Source organism: Halyomorpha halys, unplaced genomic scaffold, assembly GCF_000696795.3.
Source record: "Halyomorpha halys isolate HHAL.00 unplaced genomic scaffold, Hhal_1.1 Scaffold604.1, whole genome shotgun sequence".
In the NCBI taxonomy this organism is placed as follows: Eukaryota; Metazoa; Arthropoda; class Insecta; order Hemiptera; family Pentatomidae; genus Halyomorpha; species Halyomorpha halys.
The window spans coordinates 599,998-623,250 of record NW_027105224.1 but is presented as its reverse complement, the minus strand read 5'-3'; the positions used below and the strand labels follow the sequence as shown (position 1 = coordinate 623,250).

The 23,253-nt window shown below is 32.0% G+C and overlaps 1 protein-coding gene across 5 annotated transcripts in view; it reads left to right on the top strand.

Moving 5' to 3' along the window:
- The window catches only part of LOC106684715 (neuronal acetylcholine receptor subunit alpha-7), a gene marked incomplete at its 5' end in the record, with an annotated part of 211,926 nt that overhangs the window by 153,428 nt on the left and 35,245 nt on the right, over positions 1-23,253 (top strand). For all 5 annotated transcript variants that reach the window (XM_067049508.1, XM_067049517.1, XM_067049514.1 and 2 more), the window contains 1 exon segment: positions 5,076-5,256. In XM_067049508.1, coding sequence (XP_066905609.1) covers positions 5,076-5,256 — 181 coding nt within the window.

Genomic DNA, 23,253 nt, shown 5'->3' with positions numbered 1-23,253 from the left:
AATGTAAATATTTAATTATTATTTTTATATAATGAAATGTTATCCAAAAGAATAAAGTTATAAGTCAATAAATGCTTAAGCAAAACCACTCTCTCGAAATTCTCATCAAATTCATTCTATGACATACAGTCTCAGAGAAACATTAATTTCATAAATGTATATATGTCCTTCGTTCGTTTTTTTGTATTCTATTAATACGTTTTATTCATTTAGTTCCCTATATTTACTTTTCTAAAATTAGTATTTATTTTGTTTATTAAATTTCTTAGAATAAATTTATTAAAATATTAAATAGTTAATATATTCGTGTACAAATACAAAACAATTAGCGTTCCAGATGATTTATTTTGTTTTTTGATTTGATTCTTTTCTTTTATTTTTTTAACACAAAATGTTTATTAATTATTTATTCCCCGATTGTTTATCCACCTAAAGGTTCATTTTATTTTATATTTATCTTTTTTTTATTTTTATTATCATTTATTTTATTACTATATTTTTTACTCTATTTATTTATTTTTCTTATTTATTATTTTGTTGCTTCCTATGTATAAAAGGTGTGATTCATTTACAGATATAATACTCACTGCCCTCGAGTGTGGCAGATTTTAATATCACCTCAATAAAATATAATTATAAAAACAATAACAATAATAAAAAACAGAATGAATAAAAATTAATATTTACGTGTTAATTGATATTAAGTTTAATTTTTTTTCTTTTCTTTTTTTTGTTTCCATTTATTAATTTATCACTTAATTTATATATCCCTTTAAATGTGGTGTGAGTGTGCTCTCTTATCTCTACTATCGATATCTGAATGTATATGTAAACATCTAATAAAACGAAGAAAAAAAAAAATCATCAAATAAAGAACACCATGTCCATCTTAGGTCCCTTCAGACTAGGTTTCAAAAAATTTAGATTCTAAGGGGTTTATGAATACATATATTTTTAAAACGAAGAGGAAGCGTGCTGTTAAAATCGCCCTTAAGACAGGTCTCCCTACTTGACATAGAACGTATTGGGTTCAATTCACACCTTGATCAGCCAATATTAACCAATGATGGATTCATTTTTCGAGCTCGGGTAGGATTATTATTAATGGCAAGGGACTATACAATTTAGGTTTTTGGGCAGTAAATGAGCAGAAAATGTGTGACAGTAAATTCCGTCACGACTGTAACTATCAAATATTTACACCATGGTAGTGGCTAATACCAGTGTCACAATAATGGAGGCTCTACGACAGTTCACTGCCAAGGCGTATATATGTAATAGTTAAAGTGACAGTGCCTTCACTGACATTACTTATACTAACAACTATCATTCCAGAGCATGTACATTCATGACTGCAACAACCATACAGTCACAGCTAACGAATATTTTGCCTATTTCCGTAACCAGCTACAACCTAGTGAGATAGATAAAAAGCTAGTGACTGATACAGGTTAATATTCTTTATTCTTACCTTAGGAAAACCTACAATACAAATTTTTAAAGCAACAGAAATTTTTTTTTTCATAATTATTAATAACTATACATTTTTCTTTCATTTTCAAATCGATTTATTTATGTCGTTTTCATATCGAAATTTCTACTGAATTAATTAATTTATACTTACACAATGACATGACTATTTGTGTAACTATGCAGTTACATAACTAACGACGAACTTCTCAAACGATTATGGATTAGCAGCTCAGATAAGTAAAGGATGAAATAAAAATATAAAACTTATAGTACATAAACGGTTGACCGTATGTGAATTAGAAGATGGTCCAGATATTTTTGTTAAGGTAAAAACGATTTGTTAGAGGTTCGAAAGTGCCTTAAGAGTACCATAAATAGATAAGTATATGAATATAAAGCTACATTTAATTTATTTTATTCCTTATTCCTTCCCTTTATATTACTATTTTTATGATAGATCTAATCGTTTTCCAATCTTTTTATATTACCCTTTGCAATTATATTTTTTATGATATTGCTCAATTGTTTTAAACTCAGTTTATATTGCCGTTTTTATATTCTTCATTAGTTATTCATTTTATTATTTATTACCTATCATCTTAAAAGTAATTTTGTATATTAATCAGAAATTTTGCACTCATCTCTAATTTCATTAGATTTTTTTATTTATTTTTCATATAACTACACCACAATCGCACAGATCCGCTACCAAGGACAATATCTGGACAAGCGACTGACTTGAAATACTTACACTAGACTGAAAAGGCAGGAAACCACTCGTCGATTCCGACTATTACACTTGCTAGACAAACGGTCTAAATTTCCAACTAATTACAAAAGACTCAGTTATATGTTCATAAAAAGGCCTATTTGGAGCTCCACTAAACCATCAAACTCCTCTCGTATCCAAGCCTTAAAATCCAAAATCCTTAATGCTCCTCACTTTGTCACAAATAAAGTTATACATCAGGACCTCAATGCTCCATATCTTGCCAATTTGGTCAGAATCAGATATGAATCCTTTCATGGTTAACTCCCTTATCATCTAAACCCAATTTGCTCTAACTCTTCTTCTTCTTAATTACCTGATAATCCTCAAGGAGTCTAAAAAGGAGATAGCCTCGAAATATCCTCTTGAAATGTTTATGGAGCTCTATTATTGGATAGATTCTTTCAGTCTGTACCATGCCATTGTAATATGACTCACATCAAATTTACTTGTTGTGTATGTTTTTTTAATAAAGTGGTAAATTACAAAAAACTATATCATTTTTTGATTTAGAAGTCTTTTAAAGAATTTATATATTTTTTTATTTATATGCTACTTTCATTACATTTACTTTCTCTGCATCTTGTCATTTTAGCCTTGATGAAGATCTTCAAAGTGGGTCGAAAGGTTGATTATTGATAAATAGTTCAAACTATTTATTGTTTTCTCGACCTTTTTTTTTTTTTATCCCCCTCCCTTGCCATTTTGTGGCATACGGGGTGCGGGAGCAGTGGGGTAGTGCGTTGGGGTTGTTTTCTCGACCACAACCCTGACTATAACCTTTCAAAAATATAGAGCATATAATGGATCGTGTTAGATAGGGTCAACCCTCGTTCGGATAGCTACAAAATATTCCAGCAGGGCCCAGTTTCATAATAATAGCTAATAGTATTGGTTCAAAATACAAGTCTAGAAACAACGTGGTAATTGCACTAATACTTATCTTTTTCATAATAGGGAGGACTATTAGTGATCTTACAGGAGTTAAAAAGTACTAAAGTACAAGTTACTATTATTCAAGCCAGTGTAATTGTATTAAGTTAATTCGACAAGACTAATAGTATTAGTTTGTACCTTATTATGAAACAGGGCCCAGAAAACCCAATTCCCAAAGAATAAACAATCATCCGTTTCATCAAAACTAATTAATATTTATCAACCCCCGTAATTAGTTCAGTTTGTTGGGTTTTAAGAAAACTTGGCGAATAGAATAAAGATCGATTGGTTCTTTTTTTCACTTTTCCTTTTTCTTTTTTTAATTAATCGCTAAAGCGTCGTTTGTGAAAGAATTATGTTAGTGTATAAGCCATAATAAGTTTCGCCTTTCTCTTCCCTTTGCCCTTTTTTTTCTTATCTTAATTACTACTTTCTTACTTTGTTTTTAGAAAATAGCAGTGGTCTTTGAACAGAATTAATGAAGTACAAGCAGGATTATAATAGAATTAATTTGTAATTACTAACAATTCTTATTATGTTTTTAAAACAACATAGAACTTATTCTTCAAAAGTTTTTAATGACTGAAAACAAGTAGAAATGTGCGTGCCCTTAGCAAATTTGTTTACGTTCCGGATATACAACATAGTTCTTATATTTTCATATTAATTATAATGCTCTATAATGTCTCAAAACCAATTTAAACGGTATCCGAATAATATCTGTCAATTATTTTTAATTAATCATATCTTGCATAATTTTTAGGGTTACTTATTTCTTGAATTTCTTAAAAAAGTAAAATCAATAAGTATGAAGTATTTAAAAAACAAGGTATTATAAATTACATGATAAATTTAATAAAATAATTCATCATTTTACGCACATTTTTTGTTAATAAATGTTTTTGTTTCTTAATTATTATTTTTCTCCCTTATTCTACCACCAGTCCTATTTGCCAATATTTATCATTGCACATATACATTTTTTTTACTTTAAATGTTTTTCTATTGTTGTGGCAAAAAAACTTTTCGTAATTGAAAATATCACTTACCTCTTCCCTCAGAAAGGAAGAAAAACAGTAGCACTGGTTCGATTTTTCTTAATTTAATATACGGAGGACATCTGTATTGAAAATCTCTATGAAGAGCCAGAAGAGTACACAAAATAAAATAATAAAGAAAATGAGCTTTCTAATTGGCTAACAGAATGTATTTAATATTAAATTATACATTGGATGCCTCATTTAGTGGGTACCCTCAATTGGATAAAAATCTGGTGGTCAAGCGTGATTCTGTCGAAATCACCTCTTTGCACAACCGTTGGTCTAGTAACAGTACTTCATTCAACAAATATTTTATTTCTATTCATAATTATCCATTTTTTCTCTATATCGTTTTTTTTTTCCTTTTCTTTGTAATCCTTCCTTTTTTATTTTTTGTTAATAAAATTTTTAAAAAAATACACAAATGATGTTTCAGGCAAATCAGTGATAAAAGGGAGAATAAAAAATATAGTTTATAATAATCATGTAACACAAAACACAAGATCAGTTTAAAAAGTAAACTGTATAATGCTATATTTCTTATAGATTAATGAAGGTAGTCGAAATATTGTAGTAGTTTGATTACTCCATGAATCATGTAACCATTTTTATTGAAATTCAAATCTATATTCTGAAATGCCATTAAATTTAATAAAAATGTCGTAACTGACTTATTTCAGAAACAAAAATAATATATCCTTTCTGAATCGAATTTCGAATTTTTGTTTTTTTTTTGGTTTTCCCCATCAAATGATTATTAAAATGACAAATATATCTTTGTTTTAAATACTTATTGCATTATAATTATTTCATACACGCTGATAGCATTTAGATAAATAAAAAATTAACTGTTTCAGTGCGGACGAAGGTTTCGACGGCACCTATCCAACGAACGTGGTGGTGAGAAACAACGGTAGCTGCCTCTACGTACCACCGGGTATCTTCAAGAGCACCTGTAAGATCGACATTACCTGGTTTCCCTTCGATGATCAGCGATGTGAGATGAAGTTCGGAAGTTGGACCTATGATGGATTCCAGGTAAACTTTGCATACTCATATTATATTTGTTATTATTAATAGAGGTTAGGATAGTCCGGACGGAGTGTGTGTCGGTCAATCCTATCATGGAGAGTTGACTTTCATGTTCAGTAGGACCCAGTTAATAAAATACCTACCTTCACACTTGGGCTAGAATAGATTGATAACAAGTGTGGGAATCTGTTTTGTCTATCTAATATGTAGTGCATTAGGCGTTAAACCTAATGAAAAACCAACTTCAATGTCCGAAAATATTTTATTTCCGAGGTTTCGTTCTATGCTGAACTTCTATGCTTTGGTATAGAATCCTATTTGTCTAGAACTTATTATCGTAAACCTCTAGCAAATATTTTATCTTGGTATAAATAGCGTCTTTCTTCAGACCACAAGACTCTCGAAGATAAATAACTACTCATCAAGGACTTATGTTAAATGGTTGTTTAGCCAAATATTTTTATTCCAAATTTCTTTTTATTTATATTTTTTTTTCGGTTGGCTCTACAGTCTTTGTAGATCCTAATCCGCCCGAACCAGCCTTCTCTACTCCTTCCTGTCTTTGGTTACTGCTTTCCAGTTTGCATGCAGCTCTTTTACATCTTTGTTGATTCTGTTTATCCATATGGTTTTGGCCTCCTACTTGGTCTCTTGCTAACTATAGTAGCATTCATTGTTGTGTATAGGCGTCCGGATGGATTGCTCCGAGCTATATGTCTTACCCAACTTGACCTCCTTGCCTTCATGTCATGAAATATTGACTGGACTGGCTCTGCAAGCAGTTTACTGTTAGTTCTTCTCTTGCATGGGTTAAGGCTCTGACCCCAGATCGCTCCTGTAAGTGTACTAAGGACTTTCAAATCTCTCGATTCTGCTTTCTCTGCGTGTTTGAGCCCAGGTCTCACAGTTGTATATCATAGCATACTCTTTGCTTCAGATTTTTAGAGATCATAATTCCAAGAACTATAATGTACATCAAGTAGATTAGAGAACACAATATTGCATGAATTAATTATTTCAAGTATTTAATACATTTGTATATAGATTCAATACAGGCTTTCCTCCTACAACGAAACAACTAGAAAAGCCAACAGAGATGGTATAAATTAAATGAAATTAGAGACCATAGCAATTAAATGGGTTGGAAAACGTACAGCATGGGGTGAAGGGGAGGGGGGTAGAAAAACGTTCTAATGAAATATTTGTAACTAGGAATGTTTTTTATTCTGGACGAAAAGCACACAAACAAATAAAAAAAGTTAACACCCACTTGCATTTGTCTAATCCTGCATTCTTTAATGCTGAGTTTACGTACAGAATTTTAATGAAGCGTAAGGTGCTTTACTATACTTATAGAGTACTTAAGGCAAACGAATTATTATTCTTGTGAACTTTGTTTGAAATCGGTATCTGGATTAATTTTATTTAAAATATGTCAGACGAAACAAGATTAATCACTGTATAATTTCTTTCTTTTCTTCGGAGCTTCATAAACTCGTGATTTATATATGACTACTTATATATAACTCATGTATTTATATTAGATTGACGTTTAATATTTAATATAAGATGTACATGTATGTATAAAATTATTTTAGATCCCAAAAGCATATTGGTCATTTGAAGATGAGTTATGTTTATTGGTAATAGTATTAGTTAAATACTATGATGAGTATGAACAAATAACGATACTCATAATTTTAGTGAAAAACATGATAACTCTCCATTATCGATTAATTCATATCAATAATTAATTTATATGAAATGTTATTATAATAAATTTAATTTGAAGTAATAGTTTAATAAGGTATTTATTTATATGATCTTAAAATATTATATTATATTGTTATTAAAATATCGATATTCTAACAAAGCCATTAATAAGTATATATAGTGACTTTTAAAATATATACATCTGCATGGCATATCGTGCAAAAGATTGTATGATATCAATGTCATTAATTCAAGAAGTGAACAAAGTTTTCGAGCAGTCGGTATACACTTTTTATGAACATGTACTAAATGCAGAATAGTTTAATACATTTTTTTTAATAACTTGCCATTTTCATTAAAAAAAATTAAGGCAATAATTTCATTATAGTAACTGGTTACTTTACAATAACTGATTCTCTAACCACCTAATCAAGATAAGTAACAAATGGTGGAGGGGAGGGGATCATTTTGCAAAATAAATAACTGATATCTTATTTAGGTATTAAAACCGTAACTGAATCACCTGTGGCTAGTTTTTTTATCACTCACCAGTAGTCAAATTTATAAACATGGTTTTACAATGGTTGTGAAATGATATTTCGAATAGTTCCTATAACTTTTTTTTATTAAAAAAAAATGGTTTCGATTTAAGCGCTTGAAATATTCGGAGTGGGGGACACTCGAAGACTCTAAACTCCTATTTTTTTTTGTGTTTGTGTGTGTGGATCACACTAAAAAAATAGTACTTACATACTAAGTATTGAAAATTCGTATTACAGTTTATCGAAGTGAAAATAACAAGCACACTAATTTCTCACCTGCTTCTTAATCGATCTCCCATAGTTTCTTAAAAACTCCTGAAAAAAAAAGATAGCCTCAAGAGGTTCTAGCCTAAACAATATAGTTGCAGATTGTTCCTTTAAAGAAACACAGCCACGTGATATTATTCAGAGGGAATGTGTATTCGCATGTATTTCTGAAATACAATACATATGTAAATTCCTGTAAATGAGCTTATTAATAATTGAATTAGACCAAGAAATGTAAGCGGTAGAGATGGACAACTAATCGGCTTACACAAGTATCCACTAAAATCTAATGAGGGAAATGTGAAACAGTGAGGATCCCTCAATAATTACAGGAGATAGGAATATGTTGGAACCCTAGTGGGGGGTGGACACAGGGGCTTATGAAACACCTACAGGTCCCCTTTAATTAGAGCTGGCTCCTGTCATGTTCACCGTCCAATCTCACAATTGTTGCCTCATGAAACAGATCGGATCCTGTTCTAGTCAAGATTTCACGCTAAAGTCCAATCACGTTGGACATATATATACTTTTTCCTAGCACTCATTAATGAAAAATATCTATGGATGATTCCCAAACAGCTGGCAATTTTTAAGTCACGCATGAATAACACGGCTTCCAAGGATCACTATTCATTCATGTTGGTTACAATACAATGATTACAATGATTTATTTTTGATAGACATGATGAATTAGTTTTATTGCAATATTTTAATTGCATTCAGTTTTTATAGCCAGAACCAAAAAAAAATACTTATCTTTTTATAAGGTTTGAAAATGAACTATGAAACTGTATTCCATTATAAGCAAAAGCTTTGCCTGCCATTTAAAACCTTTGATGCCTAAAATGAATGTAAAATAATTTAATAATTTTCAAGGAAAAAATGCGCGTTACTTTATGTCAGAAAGTAGTTCAATTTTTACTTAGGCTGTACAATAACTACAGTAAAAATCCTTGAAAAGTAACTATTGAACCATATACTACTTCAGTTACACTGCACCAAACTTCAACTTTATTTTACAAGAACCTAAAATTGTCTCTCATTTTTCATTTAGTGCTCAATATCTTTAAAGTTACCCGCTATAAGAAATAGATAGTAGAGTAAATGTGATAAAATCTGAGCTATAATAAAACTCTTAAGTTGAATAGTTCTAGAGACACAGTAATTCAATCGGGAAAGATCGTGCGATCTCTGCTTTTCCTGTTCGAATTGGATATATCTATTTTCCTTTTTTTTTTCTCCTTTAGTTATTAAAAACAATCAATGGTATTTTGCACGTATCAATTTTTTAGTATGTTTAAATTCTTTATTTTTTAAATAAAATTAAATGCATTTTAACAGAAGAGTTTTTAAGAAATCGTCATTTAAGACCTGTGAGACTATTTCAAGAAGTATAAGACCAAGCTGATATTAAATTTAAATCTTTTCTTCATTAACATGGCGAGTTTAATTAAAATCGTTATTGTCTTTTTCGAGAAAATAAAAAAAAAAAAAATTGAGAAAACGATTCTATAAAGTGGGTACTTCTGGTCAGTTGATTTTATCGAAAAATATGCTGTCACATCCCAGATTATACACCCGCTTTAGATACGATCCATTAGACTTTCCCTTTCTGTACTAGGCTGTTCACGGGCACAAACAGACCATTTGGTATTTTCAGGACCTTTATTTATACAAAACATAAACATATATTTTCAGGACCCGCAGTTATACATAATATAAACGTGTATTTTCGTAAAAAATCCGAATTCGAAATTTTACACGATCGTAATACTTCCCCTTACTATATATGACTCATGCTGCATTGTATGATACAGAGATGCATTCATAGTGAAGCATTCTGCGATAAAATTATGTTTGATTCAGAAATGAGGATGGCATGTTTATTGCAATCCTATGAATCACATAAATGTTGACTAGTTATAGTACATCGTACTTCAACACAGTACTCAGTATGTATTTGGGTTTACATTTTTTAAGCTGTTAACAAAAGATGTATTGCATTCTTTTCTGTACGTAGGTCATATTGTTTTTTCTGCCATTAAGCCTGAAATGGCTAAATGTTAACCTAATAGTATTTGGCTATTTTAGAGAATCAAGATTATGTTTTTGTGGGGTCATTGCTCTTTTATATTACAACAAACCTTATTAGTACAAATGATAACATTATTAAAACGTAACAAGATTTTTTTTTCCTTTATTTCTATTATTCACGTCAGTTGTTTTCTTATTTTATATTACTTAAATCCATTTTAGTTTGTACTCAATTATTGTATTTTTTTATTATTATTATTTATTTTTATTTAATGTGTACTGAAATTCCTAACTTCCATTTCCCTTTAGTGTAGCAGAATGTATTGTTCCAATAAAAGTTTACAAGGAAATCAAGTATTTAAAAAAATCGTTAAAGACACCTTACTTGTTGTCTTTAACGAATTGGTAATACAGAATTACTTCTCCATTTTCCACTATGCGGATGACAGAGCTGAAGGTCCTAGCCAAACACTTGGGCAATACATCTTCCTTTTCCGTAGGGTGAATACAATTCTAAAGGTCATCGGAACGAAGGGCGATGTGAGATGTGTGATACAGTGAAGTATTGGAGAAGGCGTGCTCTTGATGGTTGTCATTCTTGTGAAATCGCTGACCCATTTTCAGTTGCTCCCAATAACCTTTGAAATATGACCTCCGACGACAGAACGAATTTCGCCCCAACTCCCTTTAAACTCGGGACGTGGCCGCTCATTTTTTTTCTTAATCCCTTTCCCTCTGCAGATTCTTTATCCCTTTAATGTAATAGGCCTCCCTATTTTAAAATATTTTATTAAATCCAGACCCAAAAGAAGTTCTGGTAACAAAATTTTTAACTATAATATCCCTTCCTTAATGCTAGCACAATAGTACTAACAGAATAACTATTATGTAATGTCACATTTTTTCCCAGTTTTCCTATTACAATAAATGAACAATACCAAGTCATTCCTTTGTACCTTATTATAGAAGGTTCACTGCCCATACACATCGGTTGCTATGTACATATCATACCACCATGTCTAGTGAAACAATTCTTCATAATATATAGAAGTATAATACATTTTATATTAATTTAAAATACATTATATTAATACATAATTTTTTGTTGTTCTTTTATTGTTTTTGTTTCTTTTATAAAAAGAGAGAGAGAGAAATGCTTTATTCATCCATGCTGCCCAAATACATCGGGTTGCTACATTACACAGCATATTAATCAATCGATTCCGATCCGTGATCGGACATATATAAATAACATATATTTACATGATATAATAAAAAAGAAAGAAAACAGATTTTTTTTTCTACAGTTTCCTTAAACAATCAATTCCAGTCTACATACTAAATACAAGTATTTCAATTTATTCCTTTTTTTCTTCCCCTTTCTTGTTCCTTCTATTTCACCATTTCTTTTCATTTGACAATTTTGATTTCATTTGATCGAATTCACTCTTCCTAATTTACCCTCTCAGATCCTCTCCCGTGATACGTTAAACAAATTCACTATTAGGCAGCAATGTTAGATCAAACCAGAGAAATAACAGTCACAGCAGTAGATCAGTTTACAGAAAAACAAACAAATAAATACATTTTACCAAAACAAAACTATTACATAGATTTAAAAAATATATATAATAAAAAGTTGGTTAAAAGAAATACATGAATGAAAAATTAATAAATAAAAATAATAATAATACAATAATGTAATGAATAAATAAGTTAAAACACACAAATCGACAGGTCCGCATATATAATTTATATACACATATAAGGAGCGGGATGGCTGAGTGTTAAAGCAACTCCAAGGAACCGGGTTCAAATTCGTCTGTAGCATATTATTATTTATTCTGTTACTCCAGCCGTGAGTCAAACCTTTGGGTTCAGCCTGCCCCTTAAAGCGGTTCCCTTAATTGGATAAAAATTAGCGTACGAGAGTAATTTTAATCAAATCACCAATGATAATAAAAATAGAATGTAGTTTTAAAATGTATATGTAATATTTAATTACAATTTAAAACAAAACTCAAGAAATAGACAACCATACCAGGAAGTAAATACATAGAAAAAGAATAATAATTTATAAAAAGTGACAGATATAAAAAGTAATAAATATAAAAAAAATACAAGCGATTGACAAATAAAATGTGGTAAATTCGTATAAGCATGCCCCTCCTTGTGAATCATTCCTGTCTTTATCTGTCACCATGTATATAAGAGTGGATGATTCTCTAGGAGTCGAGGACTATATTTTCTGCCAGCTTTACGATATCGAAAGCTTTAATATCGATACCAAGATCTTCCACTAAGCTCCTTGTTTCGATATAGTGCGCGCTCCAAACCAGATGCCTCTCACGTTAAAGTCTCTTACCTCGCAACTTCCGACTTCACAATTTTATTATTATAAAACAGTAATAACATCAAATCGTTCCCCTTTAAATTGATATTGGGACACCTTTTAAATTTTGATTTTTCAAAAATACTTGGAGAGAAATTAAGTTTTTGCTAATATAAGCTAATACTCCACAAAGGACGTTTTTTTGGACCAGGGAACATAAAACTTAAAACTAGGTTTACGGATGTTTCTTACTACACCTATTTCTAGGAATACCCACCAAATTGATAGTTACATGAAAATACGCATTTTATTTTAAAAATCGATTCCTTCATATTAAGTCTGAATTGAACAATATTGATCTTCACATGTAAATAAATTATTAATTGATAAAGTTCTTTTCTTTTTTTTAACTATCACGGAAATTATAACAATTACAGTTTTTTTTTTTTAGGTATTTCATTTCGAAGTTTGAAATCTCTCTAAGCCTATGTTATTAAGTGATTTCAATAGTGTTATAAATAACGTATACTATTACTTGACTAACCTAAAAATAATACTCATGGAAGATAAACTAATTTCAGAAATAGCAAAACTAACACCGAGAGAGTAACGTATTTTCCATCGAAAACGATAAAGGGCCATAGAAAGGAGATTGGAAGTGGATTTCTTGGAGAGCTATGCATTGTACAAAGAGAAAATATCGGAACACACATTGGCTTCCGAGGAAATACTGCAAGTCCCCTCTTGTGCCTTGTTTGTTTAATATATTCCGTTATCAGTGATTTCCCTTCCGACCATTGACATTTATGTATGTGTAATCCTGTTTGTATTGGAGCTTTTTCCGAATTCAGCGCTTGCCTTTCCTAACGAACACCTCAAACGCTTCTGTCAGAGGTCCTTCTTCCTCCGTCTGCTATACTTCCTTTAACTCAAAGGCTTTTTCTTTACCTGTTAAACAAGCATAGGGAGCTTGAACAAATAATGGCACCTTTCTGATACAATTTATCATTCCGGGAGTAAATATTTCGAATTGATTTTCAATGTAGTTTAATCAAAGAAGACTAGAAAAGAATCATATTTTCTAAACCTTCAATTTACAACACAATAATTAATCGCTTAGTTATAATCAAGTAATCTTGTATTCAATCATGATAATCTAATTTCCTACATTCAATTTAGGTAACAAACTAAATTATCTATATAGACATTAGTACCAACAATGTTACGGATTTGACTCAAAGTGTACCATATCATTTAGAATTATAATAGTTCTTTCTAATCCAAACTCCTGGGTTCTGGGAAGAATATGGCCCTGAGATCTCCATAGAACTCTCAATGAGGTGATGATACAAACAGATGACAGCCTTCCTCACTTATATTAATCATGTGCTCAGGAGTATCGTTGGATTCCTGGTACAAGTCATTCCGTCCTTATACATTTTTTTATGTACAGCTGTTACAAGCAATACCAGCCAATAATCTGCTCAATTTTACTCGATCACTACTTCAAACTGATTCTATTATGATATACACGTTATCAATAGACGAGTTTTGTAGTCTGAAACTTAAACTGAAGACGTATCTCCATTGTTTTGAAAATTATGCCAAGGGGAGTAGTAAAAACTTGGTAACCCTTTTGCCAGATATTGTCTAGTAGTGCAATTGAAATTTGGATTTAGACGACTGATTTAGAGCTGTCATGCTAAATTATATTACTTGATTTTATCAACATTAGATCCTTTGAATGGCTGCACTACGTTACGCCAAACTATTGACAAATTAAAGTGATCTAATCTTACGAGTGCAATAATTTAAAAAAATTCAATTTTTTCAACAAAATACATTTACTTTTCAGAAGTGTATATAGTAACCCCTTAGAGAAAAGTCCTCAGTTCTATATTAAACTCTACCAGATTTTTATATGTGAACTATTAAATTTAAATTACCAACTGAATAGCCGGTAAAAGTCTTTCCGTTAAAATGATCTAGCACAGTACATCAATTGGAAGACTTATGGAGGGAACCAAAGCCTAGTTCATGAAACCAGTTAGTGTTTATCTTGATTAAGGAAATTCGCTAATTTGGGGGAAGGAAGGCGGCTGAAAACCAGCCAATTTCCTCTTGTCAACTTTCTATCAGTTGTGTACTTAGCGTTCCCCGTCTTTCAGTTTTAATACAACTTGCCTTTGATTTTCTCAGAGACTACATTGCCTTTGATCTCCATAATGAAGATGTTTATGACAAAAGGCAATTACTTATATGTCACAACATTCTATGAGCCATAAAGTGGTATATAAAAAGCTTAGATTGCATAGCATTCCTCAACTTCAAGTTTGACGGAAAAGAATTTTCAAAAGATAAACGAGGAGAAAAATGGGTTATATACATGTTAAAATGTGTCGCGAATTTGAGCACGCCCATGCCAAAAAATAGAAAAACATGTTTGTGTAATTTGTTTAGATGGATAATAAATCACAGTTTTAAATAAAATAATGAAAAGGTTAGCATTTTAATGTAAATGAATTGTGTTTTAAAAAAAGTTGCGCTGTCAAAATCTGAATGTCGTAATAGTTTCCACAAGAGGTAAGCATTATAAGTGATGTACAATTTTAATTGTACGAATATAAGCACACAAAATTTTTTTTTGTTGATGTAATAGTGCATGTTAATAGAAGTTTCATTAGTATTTTTAAAGCCTAAAGAAAGATTTATTTTTAATTTTTTTTTAATCACCTTTCTAGATAAATTTTCTATTGTATATTTTTTTTTTAATTAAAACTTAATTTTTTTGTTTTCTTGGGTGAAGAGATTGGGCTTTTTCATATACGACAGGCACCTCGCACCAACAATTACATATCTAAAAGCGAATTTTACCAATTAGGAGTTCCTGGCCATTACAGTGAATTAATGAAGTTTTTTCGAAAAAAGTGTTGAGGGACCCATTGTCTTATACTACGTACAAGATAAGAGCTTTTGTTGTCTATTTCTTCACAAAACGTACCTTGAAATCCAACGGTAGGAATTCTCTTAAACTTGGGTTTTTATCATCATAAGTCGATTGGGAAAAATCCAACACCAGAAAAATATTTCTTTAAAAAACTCAGTAAGGAGGTGGAATAATAAAACAGTATTGGCATGCAGCACTGACTTACATAAACATTGATTATAATAAATCTATTCTAGCACATGAAAAAGAAAGGAAATTTGTCATCAAACCGAAATTATGTACATGATCATGAATTCTGAACATTAAATGAAATCTGTTTTTTTTTAATATATTGTTTAACACACGTAATTCATATTTTTATTTTCAATGATAATTAATGCAAAACAATATGAAAATCTTTCTTTTAATTACATGAGTTCATGAGCGCATAAAAAATATTTTGGACGAGGAACGAATCAAAAAACTTTCTTTTGTTATTATTATTAAATCATATACAAAGTGTTATTATTACTTTATAATGCATTATTGAAACATTTATTTCTCGAGGTCGCATCAAATGACAGGTATTTGGGGTTCCTCGCCTGGATGTTAATATTCTGATTTCGAAGGCGGGTCCTAATGAGAAATCGGGTGTCCGGGCCGTTTCACGCAAATTACCAAAAACTGTAAACAATTATTTGCGATTCACGGCTTTAGGACTGTTAAAAAAGTGAATTCTTCTTAAATTTTATATGATAAAATAATTGACTGAAATAATTCAGGAAATTAGAGAGCTAGAACTGCTCTAAGGAAGAGTTAGATAAAGATAAATAATTAATTAACATAAAATATTTTACGGTAATCTGAAAGTTCAATCAAATATAAAAAAGGATTATGGAAACAATTAATAGTCTTTATAGCATCTCTCAAACGAATCTTTTGCTATGTACTAGTAGCTGATTTACTTGGGATGCCAGGATAATCGCTGAAGGCAATTATCCAAAAATAAATTAATTAATTGATTATAAATTGAGTCCTAAAAAACTATTATTATAATTGGATTCCTTTCCAAAGGCTGTTTGTGTGTTTACCAGTTTACCAATTAAATACCTTTATATTCATAAAATGTTCTTACCATTGATTATATAGGATAATAAAGAGTGGTATATTGGGATATATAACAGTATATAAACTATATAAAGAAACTAAGTATTTATTTACAATTTGTTATTATAATTAAAATGATTCAAATGATTCAGATAAAGGTTGCCATAAAATATAAATTGTTACATGATTACTTATTAGTTAATTTATACTTATAGCTGCTGATGCCGTGGGATGTAGTGCCGTAGGTGTCTTCTGTTTCATCAGGGATGTCCAGGTCTCCTGGCCTCCGTTTGGTCGAAGCGCATCCTGCTGACTGTCCTCACTCGTCTGAGCCTTCCTCTTGAGTCCTCTGTCTGCTCTTCGTCCCGTCTCGTCCTGCAATGGCTCCTTTTCCTGCCCTTGTTACCCTACTCTTTTTCTCCCACTACTCCTTTTAAGGCGTTACCTTATTTTGAAACTCTTATCTCATTAGTCGTCGATGTCCGAAGACTCCCGAGGCAGGCGTCCCCCTCCTCAGGGCCGAGGATGTGTAACAAAAAGTTTGGCTTGTCCAGGAAGGGTCTGCACCTAGTTAATTTGATTCTGGTCCCTCGTCCTAACCTATTTTCTGCTTCGATACTTAAAGGTTAGCCAATCTAATTTTCTCAGGGGCCTCTGGTAATGTGACAAACTTAATACAAATGTTTCCACATCCGAGGATGCTAAAAGCTTCCCAGAAGGATACCCTGACCAGGTATAGGGAAAGATGAAAAAACACCTTAATAATACCCCGGATTGTCAATACATAGCACTTTGTTACCAACTCTTATTTTCCTTGTAGTAGAACTTGTTTAGTTCGTCTTTAATGAGCTCGTTGCCCGAATCCAGCGGGATCTCATCTGTATTCAGAATACCAATGTTAATTGCTTGTTGCAATAAATGGTGAATTATATGAATGTGCTTGATGTGATAATAATAAATGTGGTTTTGGCTAGGCGGGAATTGCACTGACTTCTAGGGTGATCAGTGAACTAGTTAGTGTCCATAGCTCTCAAATTTAATCCACCTTTAAAGATCAGGAACAGATGTGGCTAAGTTTATTGCTTCTTGTAGTTTTTTTATAAACTATTGCTTAGCATTCCATCATTAGGTATCTAATTGCGTATATCCTTTTTCCGGTCTTCCTACTTTTTCTAAAGCATTGTTTTAATCCTTTCCCGACTTTATTGTCTGTACTACTAGCCTTTCTCGTGCGCATTCTTATTTTCGCTTTCATTTCCTTACATGTCTTGTCTTCCTGTATCTCAGGTCGAGCAGTTTTATTTAATTCATTATTTTTTTAAAATTTCAATAGCCAAGGATAACTTGCATTATTCTCCTTATTGCTGTTTGAGTTAGCTTTCAGTTACCGATACAGAAATATCACATATTTGATAAAACTAATTTTCTTTTTTTTCTGTATCAAACTCGACTTTCTTTATTCTCAATTGAGACTTGCAAAAATGCATGGATGGAATCTTTCTTCTATGACATATGGCGTTTCACTCCCTAGATTGTTTGGTAGTGCTTCTCTTTCTTAAATTGCTGGTTGTGAACACAGGTTCATTACATATTGTTTCTATGAGTTTTGATACGATTAGCTTTGATTCACTTACCCTCAGCAAGATATATGTAAATTATTCGTTGAGAAATGCCATTCCGCTGAGTTGATATGTGTCGGATAAAGGAAAGTCAACCTTAATTCCACATTTCTGCAAATATTGTGAATATTCTACCTTTGAAAGTAACTCAATGCCCTCGCCCGATTGCAAATTAGTAATATTGTTAACTACAACCATATAATTTTTAAAACTTCCTAAATTGAACAATAGTATATCATGATGGTCATCTGTTAGTGTAACAAAACATTTAACACCACTTAGAAACTCGAATTTGGATGTAAACGTTTCTGGACTCATATATTAATACCCATATCTTTCAGTTTATTAACTATATTATAACATAGTATATAGGTATAATATATTACATACGTTGTAAATGAATTAACGTGTTCTCTAAAATCACAATGTTATTTTAGGTTAGCCTTACGAGCTCGTAATTTTATTGGTATTATTTTGCAGTGTTTTCCACTAAAGCAACAATATTTTATCTGTTCTAATTCAGAACCGCCAATTGTTTATTCTATATCTCCCAGTTTCATATTTTCCTGCTTCCTTAGATCTAGTTGGTCTCTTTATTGAACCGTTTACATAATTCAAATTATCGCTTTTAATTAGTATGGCCATCAATCAAATGTTAAAAATGCTATCGTCCCTCCGTATTATTAACACTTCTCAAAACCTAATAACATTTCTTTCTAACAATTATGGACCCATAGCCAACAGAAAACGTCATCCAATAACTTAAAATAAAATAGTTAGGTTCAGTAATAACGATTTCTTAACATATCAAATTTTCGAAACGTTGAAGAAAACCTCAATTAATGATTTGAAATAAATGTTTGGTATATTTCAAGAATTTATATATTTAAATGAAATAAGAGGGACCATAAAACGTACTTTTGAGCTGAGGTGTTTTGTTTTGTTTTGCGGCTGTCTGAGAGAAAAATCAGAACGCTTAAAAATACAGTACTCCAACTTTATTTTATTGACATTGTCGTGTGTTATAAAAAAGTAATAAACTAATTATGAAATACTATTCTACAAGTTAATAATATATTTTTTGTTCCTATATTAATTGATTAAATAAAATAACTTGCAATGCATAGCTCGGTTCCGGATACATGCTCGTTGTTTAATTAACCGGGACCAAGAGCCAAATTATTCCTAAGTGATATTTTTTTTTTTTAATTTATTTATTGATATTTACAACTGTACATAAATACATCAAGTAAATTTGAGGAAATCATAATGGTATGGTACAAGCATGTAGAAAAACTACCCATAGTAACACTCTAAAAACAATTTTACAAAATATGGTCTCGAGGCCATCTTCTTTTCAGATGCCTCAGAGGATTGTCCGGAATAAAAGAGGAAGCAAGATTAGAAACTAATGGGTTTGAGTGGTTAGGGAGTTTGTAATGGAAGGATTGATAACTGGTTCGGGCTAGATCGGTTGCAAATGGAACATTAAGGTCTTTGTGGATGATTTTATTTGTGACAAAGTAGGGAGCATTTAGGATTTTACGAAGGATTTTGGATTGTAAGGATTGGATACGAGAGGAATTCTAAGTGATATTAAAAAGCATTTTCCCACAATCCATCAAGAACAAATTTTACTCGACTAAATCATCCACATCCCTCATTAGCCTTCGCCATGTTGAAATTGTAACCCCTGAGAGAACTCTGTAGGAAGTTATTAGCTATAGTCCACCCGCTTTCCCATTATCCTCTTACACACTATTTATAACACTAACACTTCTAAGAATTGTTTTTCTTGTCTAGAAAATTCTCTAGGGGTTGCGGGAAGGGGAGTGGGGAAGTTGGAAACCTTTATCTAACTGAACAAACCGTCCCCTCCCACGAACTGAGGAGCAATCCTACCACTTCCATTCATTGGAGGAACTCTTCGGATCGACCCATTTATACCCCTAGGCACTAATGATCTCCCGTAACTCCACTATTTTTAACACAATTGATGGTCTTATAGTTTGATTTAGCACGAAGGTTTATTTAGGACAGAATGGCGTGAACTCTCCTTACAAATAATGAGAAAACTATTTAAAAACTAGGAATTTATTTAATTTTAATAATAGATTACTTCGTCAAAGGGAACACAATTTCGATCATTAAATGTCAAGTAATGGAAAGCCTATTCTGAAATTTTGAAATTATCGTTTTCCTCCTCTCCTTACTATCTAAAATTAAATAAATAATCTAAAATTATCTGTTTCCAGTTACAATTTATTTTTTTTTGTTTATTTATTTAATGATATTTAAAACTGTGTTTACACATCAATACATCCAGTAATTTTGATGTAAGATCATCATAATATGATACAGACGTGTAGAGAAACTACCCATTTGTAACAAGCGCTCTAATAATAATTCTACATAAGAAGGTCTAGAAGCCATCATCTTTTCAGACGCCTCGGCGGATTAAGTAGTTACAATTATAGAAATGTATATACATAGAAGAAAATAACTGCAGAGTCGAATGGCTGGATCTTCTTTTCCAAACAGCATGAATAGACAATATTACAGAATTTGAAAAACAAAGAAAGGAGCGTAGATTCAATGTAATATCGGCAACAACCGGAGGCACCCGATCGCTACTGAACTTATTTTGTATACTAGTACCTTAATAATTTATATGTGTGTGTAACTTATTAGTTGTCTGAAAGAAAATGATAAAAAAAAAAATAAGAAGAAGAAGAAAAAGGGCACAATAACGATACATAGAAATATTGAAATAACACTGTTTTATTATCGTTCTTAATGCTCTTTATAAACATTATTACTATTTGTTTATATATGAAGTTCGTATTAAGGTTGACAATACTCCTTTTCATATCATAACTTGTGTGTATATGTTAATTTTTTTAAAAAAATTAAATCAGGTTCAGGGGGCAGTGCTGTTACTAGACCAACGGTTGTGGAGTTGGCGATTTGGTCAGTCACGCTCGACCGCCTGATTTTTACAGATAAGGGTATCCCCTTAATGAGGCTGGGTGGACCCCGGGAGGACTCCTGAACCATTGGGCCGACTCACGGCTACAATAAAACAGAAAATAATTATTTTCCATGGCCGGATTCGAACCCGGGTCCTTGGAGTTAGGAAAACAATCCTTTACCACTGAGCTACCCACTCCCACATACATATACATATATTTTTTTACTGTATTTAGTTTGATGCCTATTCTATTCTCTCTCCCAAAAATATGACTTATTGGCCTACATCCTTCAAAAAGGGCTCTGATGTCCTTGACATATTTATCACCTCCCTGATTTCACCCTCCCAAGCCATTGTTGAATCCCTGGACGACCCTTTCATAAGACCATTGTCCAGTTCTGCTTTTTTTTACATTCAAGCTTTGTACATAAACCCTCCGCTCCTACATTGATTACAGGAAGAGGTGACTGGAACAAATTTAAATGTGACCTGGAAACTAAACTATACTTAAACATTCGACTGAAGACAAAACAAGACATTGACGAAGCTATTGAAAAATTCACATCATCAATAAGAACAATTAGAACTGACAACACTTTGTCTAATAGAATTAATAAGAATAAGCAAAACAACTCTACTGTTAAGGGGGAAACGCAGAGCAAGATCGAAGTGGCATAGGACCAAATTTTCAAATGATAAAACGTTTATTAATCAAATTGACTAACAAACTAAAAGTAGAAATTAAAAAATTGTAAATTTAATTAACTTTACTGAAAATATTACAACTACTGACAAATCATTATGGCGGACGACTAAAATGTTGCTGAATTTTAAAGACTTTAACTATCCTCTTCTTACCGAATCCCTAACCTGGACCAGAACTGACGAAGAATAATCGAAAATGTTCGGATATCACCTTTCTAAAACTTTATTCCTTTATTCTGCATCCTAATATCCTTAACCCATTGCACCTTGAATGTATTGAAGCAGAACTAAATATTCCACTCCAAATGACCCTTCCACCTAAAGCATATCTTCCATCAGAAATATCCAGTATCATTCAGAGATTACCCAACTGCAAAGCTTCTGGATACGATTTAATAACATCCTACATCCTAAAACTTCTTCCTAGAAAAGCCATCCTATTCCTCACCTACATATACAACGCCGTTCTCCATTCCACATATTTCCCTGACCCACGGTAATTATCTATAGTCAAAATGATACCCAACCCCCAAAAGCCAGCAGAATACCCATCCGCCTACTGCCCTATATCTCTATTACCTATTATGGGCAAAATTCTCGAAAAACTCATTTTGAAACGCCTATACTCCATCCTTGAATCCAATCATGTAATCTCAGATCTCAAATTTGAATTCCGAACATCTCACTCCACTATCGAGCAATTTCATCGTGTGGTGGACGTTGTCTCGTCTTCTTTGGAGCGCGGAATGTACTGCACGGAAGTCTTTTTCGATGAAGAACAGGCTTTCGTTCGAGTCAGACACCCGGGCTGCTATACTAATTCCGTAAATTCCTACCTCCTACATTCTTTTTCATTATCCATTCCTTTCACACGGAGAGATTATTAAAAGTAAACCACAATGGTTCCTATTCATCCCTCTTCTCTCAATCGGTTGGTATTCCTCAGGGTAGTATAGGTCCCATCCTCTACACCGTCTATACAGCTGACATCCCAACCAATCCTAACACTATCCTCACAACTTACGCTGACACATGTGTGCTCGCAGTCAATAATAACCCTTTATTTGCATCCCAAACTCTCCAATCCCATATCGCAACTCTCGAAGAATGGTACCGTATCTGGATGATCAAAATAAATCGCAACGAATCCCATCAAATCACCTTTAGTCTACGTCGGAAACCAACTGACTGCCCTAAAGTATACTTTAATAATATTTCCCATGTCCCTGTAGAACAGATCCGCAACCTTAGACTATATCTGGACAAACGACTAACCTGGAATCCTCACACAAGACTGAAAAGACAGGAAACTGCACATCGATTTCGACTATTACAGAACTTACTAGAGAAACGGTCTAAACTTCCAATGATTACAAAAGACTGATTTATATGACAATTATAAGGCCTACCTGGATATACGGAGTTGAGCTTTGAAACCTTCGAATTCCTCTCGTATCCAATCCTTACAACCCAAAATCCTCAATGCTCCCTACTTTGTCACAAATAAAATCATCCATAAAGACCTTAATCTTCCTATAAAAACTTAATATGTAACCTATCTAGCCCGAACCAGATATCAATCCTTCCATTATAAACTCACTTATATGACTATAATAAGACCTATTTGGACTTTGATCTTTGGAGCTCCACTAAACCATCAAACTCCTCCCGTATCCAAGCTTTAAAATCCAAAATCCTTAATACTCCTCTCTTTGTCACAAATTAAGTTGTACATCTGGACCTCAATGCTCCATATCTTGTCGATTTGGTCAGAATCAGATATCAAT